The following is a 19358-nucleotide window of genomic DNA, read 5'->3' as shown; positions in this document are numbered from 1 at the left end:
AATTGTAAACAGCATGAGAAATGAGTTGCACAGGGTTTTTGCAGGTTTCCAACAATAATTATACGACTACATAAAATGCATAGGGTTCGTGGATTGAGGCCAAGGGTGCACAGCCAACAAAAAAAGTATTTACAATACATTTACAATACAACTGTTGATAAAATAATGTGCATTTTAACATAATGATTACAACTCACTTTAAGATGGTCCAGAAAATATATGACAACTGCATATTGATGCTGCTCATCAATATCAGATCTGTTTATCAGTTGTTAGCTCTGACCATTTGTCATCATCTTGTCATTGCATCTCAGATTATGAACAAGGACTAAGGGAGGGGAGGTGAATGCACTGAAGCAGTGATGTGTGAGGATTTGCCTTATTAATTCAGGGAATTTATAAAAGCAGTGTATGCAAACTAAGGTATCTGCTAGCATATTAGCTATGTCTGCTTTTTTTAAAAAAGACCAAGTTTATAGTTAGTTTTTTTTTTTTTTTTTTTTTAATTTGGCTACTGCTGTAGATTCTCTAATAAAGGTTGGTAGTGAGTTCCAAAGAAAAGGAGCAACACAGCGTAACACATTTTGGAACCATGCATTTTAACAGTCCAGAGTTAGAGGATCTAAGCTGCCTTCCAGGGATGACTTGGCTATGGATGAGTACTGTGGTTTTTCATAAGCAATTGGGGGGGTCATCTTATCTAATTTCTTAGGTCATCACCCAATGTAATATAGTAATTTGAGGCAAATGAGTGGTTGGCATCACTGTCTGAAAATAAATTTGAATATTTATTCCTATAGAAACCAAGCTATAAAGCTTGGGACCTTGTGTATGTAATTAAATGCAGTTATTTAATAGCTTGTTAGTCACAGGTTAAAATCACAAACCTCCTAACTTTCTAGTTAACTGACTACAACACAATATTGGGTGTCATTTTATCTACTTTTATTACTGTGTTGAAATCATCTATGATTTTTAATGGAACCCATTTCTAGAGCACTGCAGGACCACTGTGAATTATGAACTGGCGAAGTACAGACTTGCAGACTACAGCAATATAATGTAAATATTGAGGGCAGTGACTTTTAAAAAAACAATTTGGGCAGGGAAGACTAATGCAGTAGTTTGTCAATGTATCTTTCATGATGTAAACATATTAATAAATAAATAAACTAATGGTACATTTAATACAAGGTTAAAGTACATCTGTACCAGTGCTGTCACTTTCCTGTCCCGAGAAACTCCTGTATTACATGTAGAGGTATTGGCTAGTCAAATTACCTACAGTGGCTCTCAAAAGTATTCATCCCCCTTGGACTTTTCCACATTTTATTACTTATGCAATCAATTATTTTCTGTTTTATATTTGTAATTAATTTAGAACCATTTGTAGATTTTATTTTTCACTTTGACATTATGGACTTTTTTGTGTTGATCAGTGGCATAAACTCTTAATTAAATCAATTTTGATTCTATGTTGGAACACAATAAAATGTGGAAAAGTCCAAGGGGGGTGAATACTTTTGAGAGCCACTGTATACCTACACTCTGTCTGAGACAACCCCCATTTTGTGATAGATTAGTTGTGGGTATTTGTTTGTTTATTTGCATGCAAGCAATGTAAGTGTGTACTTCTTTGGAAAAATTTGGTTAAGAACTGATAACGTTAGGTTATTATCATAACCCTGGTTCCCTGAAATAGAAATGTATCCATTACATAATGGGTTAACTTTGTTTACCTGAAAATTTTGACTTACCAAAGCTGTCACGCAGTGACCACCAATGTCATCACACCAGTCTCCGCCCCTCGTGGAAGGCACTAGAAGGCCAGCCTCCTTGCACTCTCCAGTTGTTGTACCCTTTCTGTTGTGTGCTTTTAGAATATGCACATTTGTGAGGTAAAAAGCGATTCAGCATCAATAGCCCCAGACAGTGAGAAACATACAGACAAAAGAACAAACAGCAAGACAAATGAGAGAAAAAAATATTTAAGCACAGTAAATGCTGAAAAAAGAAACCAGTAAGAACCGCCCATTTTAATCAAACTGAAAAGGCGTAAAACTAATCGATAATATCTACACTACACAAATACTGTATTTATGACTTATTTTGCAAATTTTGGTCAGCTGTTGTTACTAGTGAGAAAAGTGACACTTCTTACTCAGTACTACCTCGTTAAAATCTGGCTTCAGTGATGTGACTTATACAAAGACAGCTCTGCAGAGGTTTATTTGTAAGCCTGCTGTAAGCATCATTATTGATGACATTCATAAAGCTGAATTCACACGTGTATGTTTATCCAAACCTTGAGAGCTCAAGGAGGCTGGCCTTCTTAAGGTTTGGGTACTTACTTCTCTGTAACCAGATAATGTGTCCAGAAGGTTGAGTTCAGTGTTAATTAATTCAATCTTCAGCACCTCAGAAGTTTGCAGATCGACTACTTCCAGCTGCAGTACACCTTTGTTTAATATGAGGAGGACCTTGCAGGCGTGAGATGCAACGTTGCCCTCAGGTGTTATGGAGAAAGGATCAGATATAGTTTTCACCAATATTGTTTGTTAATACTGGTGAAAATGTCAAAGTATTTTGTCATCAAAGTTATGCCTGCTTTTAAACCAATATGGTGATCATGAAATATTGCATTACCAGCCTCTTGAGCACCAGGTGGCACTGGTGCTACCACTGGAGAAGCGGCTGCCTCAGGTGAAGTAGCAACTGGATCAGGTGTAGGGGCTGCCACAGGATTGCTTCTCCCACGGATCTCCTGCGCCCTCTGTGTCACTGCTGCTGGAAGATTCATCTTCACAAATCCAGTCTCCTTCAGAGCCAGATTCGTCATTGTCCATCTCTGCTGCATCAGAATCGTTGTTTTATCAAATTTGCAGTAATTTCAAACACTGCTTTGCTGTCCTGCGTCTTCCGCAATCCATTTTCAATGTGTATTGGGGTAACAATGAATTTCTTAGAAAAAAGAGTGACTTATAGTAACCAGAGTGCAGACAGACAGCCGGGTGCCGTGAGCTGTCAATGCGGATTGATGGACTATCAGGAGGCTCATTGAAACAATAGAAATGTCACAAGACCACTCACTTGAGGAATGCAGACTGATGTAATCAAACTTCAGTACATGGCGGCAAGTCCTGACTGATAAATACAAATAATACTGCAACATTTAATTGTTATAATATGTTTTATATGTATCGGTCAATTTGACCGCTCCAGGTCGGAATAGGTATGACAGTATTTTATCTTGCAGATTTGCAATTTTTGCAGATACACGATTCTTTCTTTGTCATGGTAATTAGTACATAGATATAGGAAAAGTCAGGAAAGCACAGCTCTGTATCTTAAACACAAGCACCGCAATTTAAATCGTCAAAATGACCACCTTGGTCGTTCTAGTGTTAAATGCTTGCTGTTCACCCTGGTCCACGTCTGACACAGAAAATGATATGAATGTATTTTATGCATTCCCGCACAAAGTGGGGTGTAGCCCCCTCAATTTTGTGTGCTGCCCCCCCCTTAGCCCCCTCATCAGGGAAAGTCTGGCACCGTCACTGATTGACATGCTTTCATCTCTTAACCTGCATACTCGCTGCACAGTCATTTTATAAAAACAAAGATTTTAGACAAAAAGAAAGGAAATTAGATGTCCATTTTAATTTCATAGTTTTAATAAAATTAAGATAAATAGCATGCAGTTTTAATAGCATTATAGTGATAAATATATTTGTTTTGTATTTTTACCCCCCCCCCCCTTGGACTTGTAGAGAAAGTCACAGAATTTTTCTCCCCCCTTTATATTTTAACTTTTACCAGGAGTATTACTCAAAATTTACTATGAAATGTTGCAATTTCATCAGGGGCAATTCACATACCAAAACAAAGGTTAGGACAGTAATAAATAGGGGCAATTTCTTTAAATATGCAGTTCACAATTTATTTACTGAAGAGATTTTGGACAAAACATCAAACCAAATACATTACAATCAAAACACCAGAGGCAGTAATACCCCACCATGCATATCACTTTCTCTTAAACATTCCCCTTCGAAAAAAAAAAAAATGAACAAAAAGAATTGTCCTCATCAACATTAGCACCTACTCAGTACCTTCTTCAGAGAGTAACTCGCACCAGAATTCTTAATTGTGTGAAAAAATAAAATAAAAATGATATACTAAAACAAAAAAGCAGGTCAATTGTAGCTATCCGTTTCTGTTTTTATTAAATCCACGAGAACGAAATCTGTTGTTTTTTTTGTTTGTTTTTTTTGTTTTTTTTTTGTTAAGCTTTCCTGCTGGGCAGGTAATAGCATCCATAGGGCAAATGCCAAATAGCTGTACGCACATGCCACATACTATAATAAAAGCACAAATTCAAGTAACATTTATATACTACAAGAGTCCACAAGTACCTACCCATAACATGACCAATTCACAGAACTTGTACAGGCAGTAATAAAAAGTAAAAATGAGGTACTGGAAACATAGTAGTAGTTATGCCCAGAATTATTTTTTATATAGTAAGCCTATATTAATAATAATTAAAAAAAGTCCAACATGAAACTAAAAGTAAAAACAAAAAAACAAAAAAAAAATATTCAGGGTTGGAAATACCAGAAAGCAGAAGTGTTTAATACAGTGTGTAACACATCGTCATAAAAGAGACCCCAATATTTAAAATACTGGCTTTTTATCCTAGAGTGCACTTGCAGTGCGATTACTTGAATGTAGTAAAGGCAGTGGTGCATGTCACAGGTGGGTCTTGGACAGAAGAGTAGTGGATCATTTTAACGGTCTACAGTAACCCGTTTTAAATGGTTCAAAGGTGTTGCTGCAGTCTTTGTGAGCACTTCTAGTGCCCCACAAATGACATCAAACTTTTCTTGGTTTTGTTTCCTGTTGCTTTAGCATGTAAGATTTTAAAGTCCAACACATTCATTGTAAAAGAAACTAAACAGAGTTGTTGACCCTGCTGGTGAAACAGACAAAAATCACCCAAATTGTCTTTTCACAAAGAGGTAGGGATACTGCACTTGATGAAAATGTCCTTTTTAACTGAAGTCTACGGGGCCTGCATTAAATCATAGATCTGAAAGTTTACCACTTTCACTCGTGTTCAGATACATAACAAAAGGTAATAGTTAAATACTTAATTATGATGCTAGCAAAGTGGGTAATAAATCCTATACTGGCAAAAGCAACTCTGTTCATCTAAGCTACAGATACTGTAGTTTATCCTAATGCAAGCCCTGAGTCTATGCAACCCCCTAACTAAACTCCATGTCATACATGACTTAGTTCTCAGACCAGTCAAAGTTTTTAAAAACAATTAAATAAACCTTATGTTATTTACTACCTTTATTTTTAAAATATATATTTATAAAAAGTGTTAAATTCAATTTTACATGTGTCTTGGTACGAACAAATTAGAATACTGCTAACTGAATTGACTGGTCTATCAAATCACAGCCCAATGGTTCTCTTTTCATATACCCTCCCCCTACAAAAATCAAGTGCATTATATCAGATCTGGAAGCAAGTATTTCTGAACCCTGTATATTTAATGAACTTAATAAAAATAATACATCTTTTAAAATAGCAGTTACACAACTGGTTTGAAATTAGATTAGCTTACTGCGACAATGGCAGTTGACACAAACAGTTCAGTAAATAAGTTACTTTTCCCTTATGGGAGCAAATCATAAAAGAAAAGAAAAAAAAAGAATACAAGAATACCAAGTAACTGACGTTGAAGAAATGAGGTTGAATTACACAAGTTGCTGAAAATAGCTATATAGAGAAATGAACTGAATTGATGTTATAGTAGTTGTTTATGTTAGCACCCACATTTTGTCTGTCCATGTGTACCTATGTACTTGAATAAGAAAAAAAAAAGTTAGAAATTGCTTGTTACCTGAATGACAGGAAGAAACCAAAAACAAATTATATATATATATATATATATATATAAAAAACAGTACAATGCCAAATGTGTGTCGAGTCAATTATATATATATTTATTTGTGTCTTGCCAGCTATTTTTAGAAACAAAAATGGAGTATTATGCTGCATGTACAGCCAACAGTTTTTTTTTTTTTTTTTTTTTCCTTGGCTTCATGAGATGAGAAGCTATGCTCCATACTGCCTTTCTATTTTCATTGTGTTTGTAGCTTCCCCACTAGTATCAATCTAACTTGATAGCACCACTTGCCAAAGAAACTGCTACATTTCATCTGCATTTCATACGTCCTGCTGCTCCTCAAAGCTTACTAAGGATACTGCATTTGCTGGCAAGCTAGGTTGATCCTGGGTGTGAATAAATGGGGTCGGAAAAGGACTCCTTCATGTTATAAAAGTCTTCAGCTGTTGTGTTCTCCAGACTTGCTCACTTGTGTATGTGCTGCTCAGCTGAAAAACTTGTCCAACTCTTCTTCCATATTAACATCAGGTACCAGCTGATCTGAAGCCTCCTTATTTGCACCACATCCTGAACTGGAGGCATGCATATCTGTAGCAAACCAGGGGTGGTCCAAGATTTCCCGAGACGTGAGCCGTTCGGCAGGCTCTCGGCGGAGGATGCTGCGGATAAGGCATTTCGCCTTGGGGGTGAGAGTCTCGGGAATGCTAAACTGCCCTCGGCGGATCTTGCTGAACAGAGAACTAGGCTCCACATCATGGAAGGGGTAGCGTCCAACTAACATAGTATAGAGCATCACACCCAGGCTCCACACATCTGCTGCCTTTCCAGAGTAGCTGCCACTTGTGTTCAGGATCTCAGGACTCACGTAGGCCGGACAGCCATGTTTGTCTGACAGAGAGTCATCTTCTCCCTCCAAAATGTATGCATCCCCCAGACTTTCTAATTTAACAAAACCCCTAGAAAAAAGAAAGAAATAAGATCTGTAAGATTTCAAAAACAAGTTTATAAAAACACATCAGACATACTCAGATTTTCAGGTAACATAGTGTCCCCTCTGGAGCACCTATGGTACCAGTTAACTCCCATTAGCCAGACACATGTTCAAAAATGTGTGAATTTACAAGTACTTGAAGGCTTCACTTAATAGTAAGATGGTTGACAAACCAGTGGATCACATTGTTCGAAATTCTACACTAAAGATTAAAATCTAGCAAGTGAAATAATCGCCAAATTAGGTGGTTTAATTTAAAAAAAAGTGAAAGAATAAACACAGTACTCAAAGCTTACTTACTGTTAAGCCATAAAAAAAAAAAAAAAAAAAAAAAACAACTGCAAACATTTTGGGCACAAAATCAAATTCCACCAACATTTCTGGAGCAAAATAGGTTTAATGGGTGTGATTCAGAAATGGCACCCATGCCATGCAATAATGGCAATCCAAAGGCATATACAATGTCAGCTACCAATACCATGCATGATGGATTTACAACACAGAAGGTATTGTCAATGCCTTATTTGAAAGAAATAAAATAAAAAGGAAGTTATTCTGTTTTTGAATTATTTCCCAGCCTTACTAAATCAAACCACAAAAGAGAAGGGCAGCAAACAGGCCTCATACAGGAAATACATCTTTGTCCCACAGAAGAGGAAGCTATAAATAAAAGAAACCCATCCATTGTATCTCACAATCGCACATATTTCCCCAGCAGATTTTGCCTTGGTTTCTTTATTGGTTAGTGAAAGCTCTTCTGTTCCCTTTTTGTGATCAAATTATCAACAAATCTTTCTTTTTTTGTGTGTGTTCTAGCTATATAAAACTGTTAACAAATCAGGACTATTTAAGCACACCGAATAGATCATCCAGGACAGGGATTCGAGTTATCTTACACATTGGATTTACAACCCAACACTGCCACTTAAAACCCCACCACAAGCCATTTGTTGGCAGTTAAGTTTATAAACGCAATCAAGATGGAATTACATCTTTTGATTTTCGTAAAATATATAAACTAAATGTCATATTTGCAAATAAAAATGTGGGATTGGTCATTGAGTCTTGACATCACTCACACAATGATGCTGGCAAAATACAACAATGAAATCATCAAAACAGGTCAAAATGCAGCAGTCTGGGGATAACAAAGTAGCTTCAAATTATTATTATTATTATTATTATTATTATTATTATTATTATTATTATTTGTCCTATCACCTTTATGGCGTTCACAATGATTCTAGGGAATCTCAACTGTGAATCAAGTTTCATTTTTGTATTCTGTCATGACACATTGGCTGTTCTAGATGGTGCTAGTTCTTACAAGTAGGCTATACAGGCAGACACTTCTGGGAAAATCAAGCTCCAGGTAACGACCCGCAGACACAATTACGCTTCATACTTTTAAAAGGCTGTTAATTGCTACATCTACTGTGTAACCCTTTTTTTTATTAAGTCACAACTTCTAAACAAAACAAAATAGTAAAACTAAATACACATTTTCTTGTATTTTAAAACACCCTTATGCAGCAGGTCAAACCATACTAATTTTTTGCTGTTTGAAATTAAGGAGTTATCCTTTAATGTATTAAAAATTGAACTGGGATAAACTTGCTATAGACATAGGATTAGTTAAGATCTGGAACCAATACTTCATATGGAAAGAAACCCAGGCTTTCTTTTTCTGCATTCCCCAAACTCTTCCACCTGTTTAGATTTCAATTTCATTGTGGTTTACCAGCTGGCAATGAGTCACCAGGAAAACTGCCAATCCAGGACGGTTTTTATACCATCTATGTTGAAAAGTTGACAACTAGCAGAAGGCTACAATCCACCATTAGATTATGAGAACATATAATGCCAAGCATTTACCCCTACTAAGAGCATTGCATATACTGCACACAAGAAAGAAAAATACTGAATAAATGACATGTCCCTTTACTTTGCATTAAATATAAAAAAGAGCAGAACAGGGTTAAATTTAACAAAATGGATACCAAGGATGAAAGGCTCTTAAATAACCAAACTATTAATAGATGAAACCTTTTTTAAGAGTCGCTTCATCCAATGGATCAGATCATGTCATCTATTTGTGGAATCATAGTGGGGGAAATAAAGGTTGCAGGTTTATACTGTACATTCAATAGTTGTATGGTATAAAGGCTAATGGATTTCAATACATTATACACAAAACACATGTATTATAGTGATTGGAGTCAGGTTTCAAAAACAATAAACTCCCACAGCCATAACCTTAATGCTAGAATAACATTTCTGATGGGGGGGGGGGGGGGGGGCAATTATAACCGCAGCCCAAATAAGACTCAGCCAAAATAGGTCAAGGGTGACAAATGTTAATTTCAAGCTTCATTAGGAAACTGCCAGAATGCCAGGGTGTATGGTGACGATATCAGTTCCATGACCAGCTCTTATTCTGATTTGCTGGATTTCAGGTCAATGCCACACTCCACTAATTCTAGAGTTTACAAAGGTAACACTTTATTAGCCTGCCATATGGTGTCCATTGCCCAAGCTTGCATACTTCATCTGAAGGAGTTCATTTGGCATCCTCAGTACTGTTAAAGTAGTATAAAGGTCATAAAACTCATGCTTAGGTGCGTGTGGTAACGTGGCTATCCCTGAATAAACTGTGTCAAAGTGTTATTACATATTTAGTACAATTTTAGGGCACTGTATGCATCCTTTTATCAATTGCAAATGTATTTACATTTTAAGAAATTAATACTGCTTTAAAATATCTGGTAATAGGTACTTTGATCTTACCTATTGTAAAACATAGGCCTGTATCACAAATAAGGGGCTCTATGCTTATGTAGTGATTAAGCTGACACATATCTTACTACTGTCTTTTATCATAGAAGGGAACAGAACAGTCAATATACATGACATGTAGAATTCCTTTTACTTTGGAGAAAACCTACAACACACACAAATAAAGACTGACCCTTGACAGGTATACACCCTTCCTAAGATGCATTTGTTACTGAAGGAAACCGGACACCAATTTATATACAACTGGGAAACAGGGAATGAAACCCAACCCTGTGCCAAACACTTAGCTATTTACATCCTGTCTGGTATTTTTGGTTTCTGTATAATCAAGTTTGACTACATGATAAATGAATACAAAACAATTGACTCATTTTAGAAAGGAAAATTAAGGTAATGCATTAGATTCCTACAGTAGTCATGGGAATATGTAAGGCTAAACTGTATGTTCAGAAACACTGTTCTTACAGTTTAGTAGCAACAAAACAGCAACTGTAAAACACTACAGTGTACAATAAAACTTTTTTTTTTTTTTTTTTTTTTTTTAAATAGCATATCTTACCTGTCCTGGTTTTTAAAAACAAATTTCCTTAACTTGAGGTCTCTCAGTACGACTCCACTGTCATGGCAGTGAGCAACAGCTGACGCTATCTGATGGAAGAGTCTGGCAGCTTCATCCTCTCTGAGCTTTTTGCAGGTACGAACAAATGAATGCATATCCCCATGGCTCTTCTCAAAGAACACGTAAGCCCTCGCTTCACCAAGGAGGATCTCTGCAATCTGGTTTATATTTTCATGTGCCGATAAACAGAAATAGGCTGCTAAGGATTCTTGATATCGGGCAATATCAAATACCTGTGGGAGAAAAAAGAAGATAAAATGTACAAGAAAACCTAGGACGAAATTATGCAACATAATAGCAGATTAACTTGTTGCTGTTGTTTCTGCTTGTATTAAATTGTTGCATGCCAGATCTAAAATAGAAATCAGTATGAATTGTGCAGTGAAATAATCTTATTCATGAAAATGATGGTGCATGACTCCCATCAAATCACATGAAAATGCAGCGCAGCAGCTGATTGCACACTACAGTTTTATAATGGTAAAATATCTATAGGAGGGCATCTACTAAGTATTTAACTGTATTGTGAAATTAGCTAATACACAGGGTATTACTAAACAATGTTAGGCCATGCAACCCAATGTTTGAGTCACACAAGCTGCAGCACCACCAATGTGACAGAACAATGGGATTTTATGAATGGTTCTAAGGCAAAGAGTCATTTGAATCTTGCTGGGTTTTGTTTTTTTTTCCGATATTAAAATGCAATTGTAAAGTCATGGGTGGTTATAGAATTAAATTGCCTATTGGTACAGTGTATGCATTAAATATTTGCTGGGCAGGAACATGCACAAAAAGGATGACTGCATCTATTTGGGGGCAGCACATTATTTTTGTGTTTCACTAAAACATCATTTTACACAATGTTATGCCTAACGCATAAGCATTTGTTTTAAAGATTAAGGAACAACGCTTATGTGGACACCTGGAATTAGAGCCAAGCAGCTTTATTTATTGTTCTCATATTGATAGATCACAAGATGCTGCAATCAATCTAGTGTTGGTTTACCGGCTTTCTATGAGCAGGGTGCTCACTGACGCATTAACAAAACGCAAATGAAATGTGTTTGTGTAGCTTGTATGATTAGCTGACAAAACGCAACCGGATTGTTAGCAGGAGATCCCAGATTTTCTTCATTCATTAAAATAAATAAATAAATAAATAAATTAAAAATAAAACATTTGTGTCCAGGAAAATATTTTTAATTAACAGTAATACTTTAGCCAATTAAACCTTCGTTATGTACCAGTTAACCCACTGTACTCTGAGTTGCACTGCATTTACACACAACCAATTACATACAGTATCTGTACCAAAAAAAAAGTTAATACTAGTAATACTGCAAGAGTGTTGCAACTACATTATTATAAACAGTTAAAAGGTAGCAGTTTAAAATCCTGCAGAACAATGACGTGGAAACCAACTGGAGAGGACCCGAGACGTGCAACAATTTAGTTAGAGCGCGTCGTTATGTCCCATTGTTCTTCTACTGCGTTGTCAGGGACATCCACGGGTTATTTCAAACCAGAACACTGTGCAAGAACAATTAACAAATTTGTGGTTGATCTGTTAAACTAGGATGTGGATTATATAATGCAGTTTATGTAACACTGAATCCAAGGACAACACTGCATTTGACCTGGATTTGTGGGTTATGTTCTAACTTTTAAACCCTCAATTATCATCGTGAGCATAATACTTGTTACATTTATTGTGGCTACTGCACCCAAACCAGGCTTGCTGCTTCTGCAGAACAATGAACCGCATGTAACCGATTTCATGTATGAATGAAAACGATTGAACTGAATCACAGGACCAACCTTTATATAGCCTACCAAGAATGTTAAATGCATAAAAAAAACTATTTTAACAGTACATTCCATCAACCCTAGTTACACAGTCAATAGAAAAACATGCTACATAATACCATTTTTAGGTCGAGCATAGATGCATACAGGATCTGCAGTCACCGTTGCATGCAGATTACCAAATTAATTCAAATATTTACCTTGCAGACGAACTCTTCTCCACTGTGCAAGTGTGCAGCCCTGAAAACGTGGTCTCCCTCAAGTGTCTCCAAGAGTAAGTATTTCCCAATGCATGAAATGCAGTGCGACGAGTTTGGAGTTTCTGGGGGACTCGGAGAACCTAAATTCGGACTGAAACTCTGAATCGATTCGGTAGTCCTTAAACACGATAACTCCTCAAAGTCGTGATTTTTATGCCTTGGTCTCCCATAACGTGTTATGTTAATGGGGGTTGATCTCTGTATGTTCATGAGTATACGATACCAAATTCCTTCCCTACAAAACTGGTCTAACAAACAGTACTAATAACACTCACACAGTCCGATGACTCCAGCTGGTATCGCCTTGCTCAATATTATTACACAAACTGTTTTCGATTCATATACTGCTGCTCAGTGTTTTGAAGGCAAGCACTGTCAAAACGCAAATCTTCAGCAAATGTTTAAAAGTCAAGATACAAGACGTTGTAATATTTTAAAAATCAAAATATTCAAAACACAAATATGTAAAGAAACAAGGTCAACATTATTATCATCTTTTTTTTTTTGGAATTGTTGATCTTAAAATAATGTTCTAAATTCTAAGAGTTACTTGGCAACAGGGTTCTGTCCTTTTAACTGGTTACGTGGAACTGGGGATTGCAAACCATAACTAGGAACTGATCAGAAAAAAAAGTCAGGTAATACCTTACAGTAAAAAAGCACCAACTTCCCAACTATAGGTGGCGTCTGGATCCTTATCCTAAATGCAAAAACTAAAGAAAATTAAACGAATATTAAAAAGGTCATTCAGGCGTGCTTTCAATGTTGCAGAACGTTATTCGTTGCAAGGAAAAAAAAAAACAGCTGCAACATGCACTAATGCCTAAAACACACAGAATCTAAGATACCGCAACGCCAAAGAAAGTGCAAACAAGGATAAATGAGAGGTTTCCGATTTCCTCTGCTCCGGCAGTTTAGGCCTCACTGATGTACATCCATGCAGAATAAATGATGCAAGATTATGAGTCCTTCTCCGGGTTGGAAGTAGAATGTATTTTTAGTGCAGATTCGTTTTTATCCAAAATATATATATATATATTGGACAACTGAATTATGTGCAGCTGGTAAGAAGGGATGGCCGTTTTTCCCCGGGCCGATCCCTTGTTTCAGCAAGACATCCTCTCCCGCGGTGTATTAATAGTACTTACGTGGCCGGGAATCTCTATCTTATGTCAGCAGCACATTCACACCAAAACCAAGTGTTAGCACTGACTACACAGACCCTTCCCCGCACACCAACCTGACAGACTTACACCCCGCCTTCCAACTCGTAGAACCAAAAGCAAGTCTTTCATTGGACACAAGGATGAATCAATAAATACGTAATCACAAACCTGTTGTACATGCAAAAGGATAGGTTGTACTTGCAGGGTTTTCCATTACAATTTGCTTTGCTGCAAACTGAGTGATATCCATCCGCGAAAGAAGTGATAGATGTTTCAGATGTATGCACATTTTCGTTCCCGAGTTACCAATTTTTTGGTACCGAAAACGGCAGCAGTTGGGCATTGCACAAATCGTTGTCCAGTGTATTAAAAATAGTGTACAACTTTTACTGGACTGCTATAATTATTGTATACATTTAATACCAGCCTGCATGTATATAAACCACCTTTTAAAAAAAAAAAAAAAAAAAAATTGTTTAAATACAGCGACTATAATGTTGCAATATGCATATGCAACATGTATTATAGTTTCACCGTCTTGACTTTACATAACTGTTGTGTTGCTCTGCACTGTCACACACATTTTAGACTACCGTTTTTTGTTTGTTTGTTTGTTTTTAATATATGAACAGTAACATTCTACGTTATGCAGGGCTGGTATAGTGTATATTAAAATAGGTTTATTCGGAAAGAAAATTGGTTGGAATGTATCATTCACTGAAATAATCAATTGTTTTCTCGAAATACTTGAGTTTTCAACAACAACAAAAAATGCACATGGGTTCTGTAGGCGTTGCTTAAGGGAATTCAATATTGCTGTTAAATATTTGAACAACCAGGCCACCTGGCAGTCAATATTTTGTGCTGTGTGCGACACCATTGCTTAATTATTTGTGCATTCATGTTAATATAATTTAGAACAGCTGCACAGTGTTGATTACGAAGACTCAGTATCAGGGGCTGCCTAAAATTCGGCCTGAGAAATATAAACTGAGGAACTTCGCACAGAAAAAAAAATGAACAGATTTTCCTCATACAACTCCAACTACTGTATATAACTCCAAAATGTGTTTCTAGTATTATTGATCCGGATTACGTCTATTGCAGATAAAGAGGGAAATGAACTTATTGCCCAAGAAGCTAGTCAATGAAGTGGCTGTGTATAGATACGGTGTAGTTGTATGTGAACTGGTAATTTGACACTGAAGCAGCCTTCATTCGAGGCTTTCGTTGCAGGAGGTTGGGAGGAGGTGAGTTCAGCCCACTGGATTGAGCAATACGTTCAGGAATGAAGCCAGGCAGCAAAGGAATGCAGACAGCACTGGGCACAGACACAGACTTTTGTTAATGGTTATATAATTCACATATACAGAACAATGTATGAGAGTTAAGAATATTAATATTGTAGTCCTTGCTCAATATCTTTATACCCACCCAAATATATATATATATATATATATATATATATATATATATATATATATATATATATATATATATATGCAGATGCTGGGTACAAATTTGAAAGCTGCAATGTGTATCAGACACATTTTTGTAAACGGGCATGACTGGTTTATTTGGAATGCAAATTACATCCTTGGCATTCTCAATTATAAAGAAGTAGATGTCACTAACTTTAATGCAGCGATGATTGTACGTGGACAGTTGCCAGATGGTTTTTTTTTTATTATTATTATTATTATTATTATTTTGTGTCCAGAATGCCTAAATTACTGATATTTCACAATAACAGGTTTCGCTGCCCCAACTTCCCTGAACTTTTGAGTCTTGGTCATACATCCCTCCAGAACAATTGAAAGACCTTGAACACACACCACATCGGGTCAATGCTGTCCTGGCTGTTGACGGTGTCATGGCTAGTGTTTCTATTTTTGTCCAATACGTACCCACATATACAGCACAAGCTGTTTTTTTGTTCATTTTGAAATAAAAGTTCATCCCTGTTGCATGTCCTGTTCCAGGGTCTCTTTACATCCAGTTGGAATATATTAGCCCTGCAACTTTCTCTGCAAATTCTGCAGATGTTTTACTCAGTGCCCACCACAAACCTCAACCCCTGTGTCTCACCACATGAAGTCAAACGAGGTATTCTTAAATTCAATCTTACCTGCTTCCTTTCTCATTGCATCTCACCATTAGTAAAGTCCATGAGACTTCCCGGATCCTGTTTTTACAGATTCTTCCATCACCATCTATCTACACGCATTTGCTTCTGCATTCATTGTGATCATTGGAACATGGAAAAACCAAGCCAAACTGGTAACATCAGCTCATGAGGCATGCACGGATGGCACAAAGGACACAATTCAACCTCCTCAAACTGGTGTCTATAGTACAAGCTACCCAAACTTCTAGCAACATAATGCTCTGAAGCTTTTCTATGATTAGTATTTTTCAGTATTTAAAATTGTGTACTGGACAATTCAATATGTCAGACAAAATCTCAAGCTTTTTCAACATTCTAAGTTTAACAGGGTCAAGAATGTCCTGTGCACATTTATTTTCCACTTGTATGTTATAATTATTTTTATAATTGTATTTATTGATTGATTAAGTGCACGTTTTATGTTGTCAGACACTTTATCATTGATTTGTATCACGTTATGTTGGCTTCTCCACTCGTTTCCCTTTATCTGCCTTATTGGGCACTGACCAATTGAATTATTGATACATTTACGTACCTGAGTATAAACAACCCACGTTTTTACAAACAGGGTGGCCATCCTGGGGTTTCTGTCTGCCTGCCTGCCTGCCTGCCTGCCTGCCTGCCTGCCTGTCTGTCTGTCTGTGTGTGCAGGAGTGGGAACACAGTGTTTGAAGTTTGGAACGACGAGTAAGAGAGAGTGAAACGGACCCATAAACAGAGTTTCCCGATAATAAGTATTAGGTTGATTGTATGCCGGTTGAATAATGAACGTGAGCAACTTGAGTGTTTTTAGGAACTGAAACCAAAGAAGTATTGTGATGCTGGTTTCTCTCTCTCTCTCTCTCTCTCTCTGTGTGTTCCCTCCCTTGTACGGACATTGTCTGTGTTTTAGATTTTTTAGACCGTGGTATTTTGTTTTTATTATTACTGTTTTTACTCTGTGACAAACATGTATATTCCTTGTTATTGCACTTACACGTTGCTAAATACATTTTCTCAATTAATATGAACCTTGTTGTTACCTGTTCAAAGTCTTGCTACCTATTTACAGGTGAATGGAATGATTGTCTTAAACAAGTACCTTTTAAACAATGTGTTGCTATTATCAGATTTTTATAATAAACAAACTTCTGCTGAATTTATTTGTGTGATTTTCTTGACAACCTTGTTCCTACAATTTTAGATCTGTTGTCTGAATTAAAAGAACCTGAAGATATGCTGTAATTTGTTCTGTGCCTCATCGCACTGAACTGGCATAGTCACTCTACATTCTGTGATATTTTAGAATTGAAGGCATTTGTGCTATTTCTGTATGCCCCTGTACTTTAAAAAAAAAAAGTTTGATCTGAACCAGTAGATCTAAATCATTGCGTGAAGGCCGTAAAGGATGTTAAAAGCCAAATGTGTGATTCGGATCCCTGAAGCATGATCCTTCACCCGCCTTCTCACAAGTTCCTTGGCTGATGGAAGACAGTTGCAATCAACCTCAAGACTCTGTGAAGCAGTGGTGCATAAGGTGATGCTAAACCTAATTATTAAGTCATGTAGTGCCTTGTGATGATGTGTACATCTTTTGTGTGATTGTCTTTTTTAAACTCCAGGATACAGAAAAATAGGTCATTCATCAAATTCAAATGCATTTCCGATGTCCAGCTGCTGAATCTCTCCCCATATTATTGTGCAGTATGCCCCAAATTCCCTAGAGACCCATGTCCTCATGTTTCTATAAAACTACTATGTTTACAGGCTTTGTCCTTAGAACTTCTATCATCTCACTCCTGCTAGACTTTAAACAGCCAAAGAGCACAGACAGGGTCAACTATTCAATACCTCTGCTGTTTAAAGTTCTCTCTCCTTTTTTAAATTACATTAAGGGTTCTGGTAGAAGGAGGATGTTACCTTATCTTTCTTCTTTCTTTTTATTTAGACTGGATTTCCTTTCTCAGCTCCACACTCAGTGCATTTAAATGATCTTTTCTTCAATACATCCTGTAGCAACTATCAGTTACATGTGGTGGAGGGGTTAAGGGGGAATTGCAATAGAAAGTCTTCTTGGTGTTGTTCTCTGTTCATTCTATCTGTGTGAGGGTATCATAGCTTAATTATACAATAGGGTGTCCTACCTCTAGATTATTCTTATACTGTTACACTCAGGGAGGTTATAAAATCACTGTACCATGTTGAATGTCTACTCTGTGGGGGGGGGGGGGACTTTCCACCAAATAAGGACACAATTCCCTTTGTGTATTCCTGTGAAAATGCAGCAATCTGCTGTTTTCTACTATGTTATCTCAACAGTGGAAGCTGTCTTTAAATCATAAAATGATCTGGAATCCTTATAGGAGTAAATGGAGCAGTCATCATGTAATGGAAATGATGTTTAAGAATCTGTGAGATGTGCTTTGGCATACTCTGTGACAATATGTATTAATGACCTATTGATTAGAACACTTGAATTGAGAAGACACTCTAAATCTAGAGGCACATTAGTGACCCTGACCAAGTTAGAATTATAATTACAGTACATGGGTATAGTATGTATTCCAAACTGATATTTATTTACAAAAAATAAATAAATAAATAAAATAATATATGATAAATGAGATATGCTCACATACAATTTACAAGAGCTGAATAGAAGGGGGAGGTTCGTCCCATTTGTGTCTTGTTTAACTTGTCTCCTTTTGTAAATATTGTATCTTTATATGGCTGATCCCTTTCTAACTTTGATGTTTTTGTGTTGATTTATGCATTTTCGGGGATAATGACACTGTGATATCTGTTTTGGTCTTTTAAAACAATAAAAAAAAAAAACTTTAATGTCGCAACTTCATAAGCCTATTTTTTTACTCAAAAACTATTGTTCTAGGTTGCTTTCATAACATGCATTAACACAATTGTATCTACTTAGCTTCTTTTCATCCCATAATGCATCCTGCCAAATTTCCATTTCACTTTACTGAGCTGCACAGGAAATATAGAGCCTACTTATGTCATGGATTTATACTCAATATGAATGAATCTAGAATTGCCAGCAGCCTTATTTAGCAAAGTGCCATCAATTATTCAAGAATAATACACTGTTCATTCAGTGCTAGTAAAAGCCAAATATGATGAGGTAAGTGTAGCTGCATAACATATACCAGAGCTGCCAAGTCACTTGAAAGGTTGTAAGTCTTTAGCTAGAAAGCAATATCCTATTTTAATTGTCTATTAGCTCCAGCAATCTCCAGTCTTTCCTGTGAAATTACTCAAAACCCCAGCCTCTTAAAAAAATAAAAATAAAAAGTAAAACTAGATCCAAATTACCATGACCTTCTAGTTGGTTTAGTAATGATTTGGATGGCAAAATAAAGTAGTTCATTCAGGAGTGTGCTTAAGGCCAATTACTGTGCTGTAGTGTATAACTCTTTTACCTCCCCATCTTTTAACATACAGTACCTGGTATATTGTATTTTTTTGAGGAAGGCTTGTCAGTCAGAATTTTAATTCTGTCTTTAAAAGAAAAAAAAAAAACATTATTTTTGGAAGAGCTAGGGCTATTAAGATCCAGTAATGCAAATGCTCATATGTGACCCCCCCACACACACACACATATGCACGCACACGCACACACACACACATTCA

General features: G+C 36.5%; 1 protein-coding gene across 2 annotated transcripts; it reads right to left on the bottom strand.

Moving 5' to 3' along the window:
• Nucleotides 1–3914: 3914 nt before the first annotated feature.
• Nucleotides 3915–13674, bottom strand: LOC117403329 (tribbles homolog 2-like). Of its 2 annotated transcripts, none has more exons than XM_034005397.3 (3): nt 12339–13674; nt 10270–10562; nt 3915–6879 (listed from the first exon to the last, which is right to left on the bottom strand). In XM_034005397.3, exons 1-3 carry the CDS (start codon nt 12606–12608, stop codon nt 6408–6410), a joined length of 1035 nt encoding a protein of 344 aa, XP_033861288.1. In that variant the 5' UTR covers nt 12609–13674; the 3' UTR covers nt 3915–6407. The 2 variants fall into 2 exon arrangements, with proteins under 2 accessions (XP_033861288.1, XP_058879616.1); XM_059023633.1 differs by having other exon boundaries at nt 13547–13673.
• Between the last annotated feature and the right edge of the window lie 5684 nt (nt 13675–19358).

Source organism: Acipenser ruthenus, chromosome 5 (assembly GCF_902713425.1).
Source record: "Acipenser ruthenus chromosome 5, fAciRut3.2 maternal haplotype, whole genome shotgun sequence".
NCBI classification, from domain to species: Eukaryota; Metazoa; Chordata; class Actinopteri; order Acipenseriformes; family Acipenseridae; genus Acipenser; species Acipenser ruthenus.
The sequence above is the reverse complement of the archived record's forward strand: the minus strand, read 5'-3'. Positions and strand labels throughout refer to the sequence as shown.

Bases quoted from the DNA above. Each gene is read 5' to 3' on its own strand.
- LOC117403329 (XM_034005397.3), bottom strand. From the start codon at position 12,608: ATGAACATACAGAGATCAACCCCCATTAACATAACACGTTATGGGAGA. The intron at 10,563-12,338 runs GTAAATATTTGA...TTTCTCCCACAG, and splicing joins GAGAAGAGTTCGTCTGCAAG to GTATTTGATATTGCCCGATA. The intron at 6,880-10,269 runs GTAAGATATGCT...TCTTTTTTCTAG, and splicing joins GTTTTTAAAAACCAGGACAG to GGGTTTTGTTAAATTAGAAA.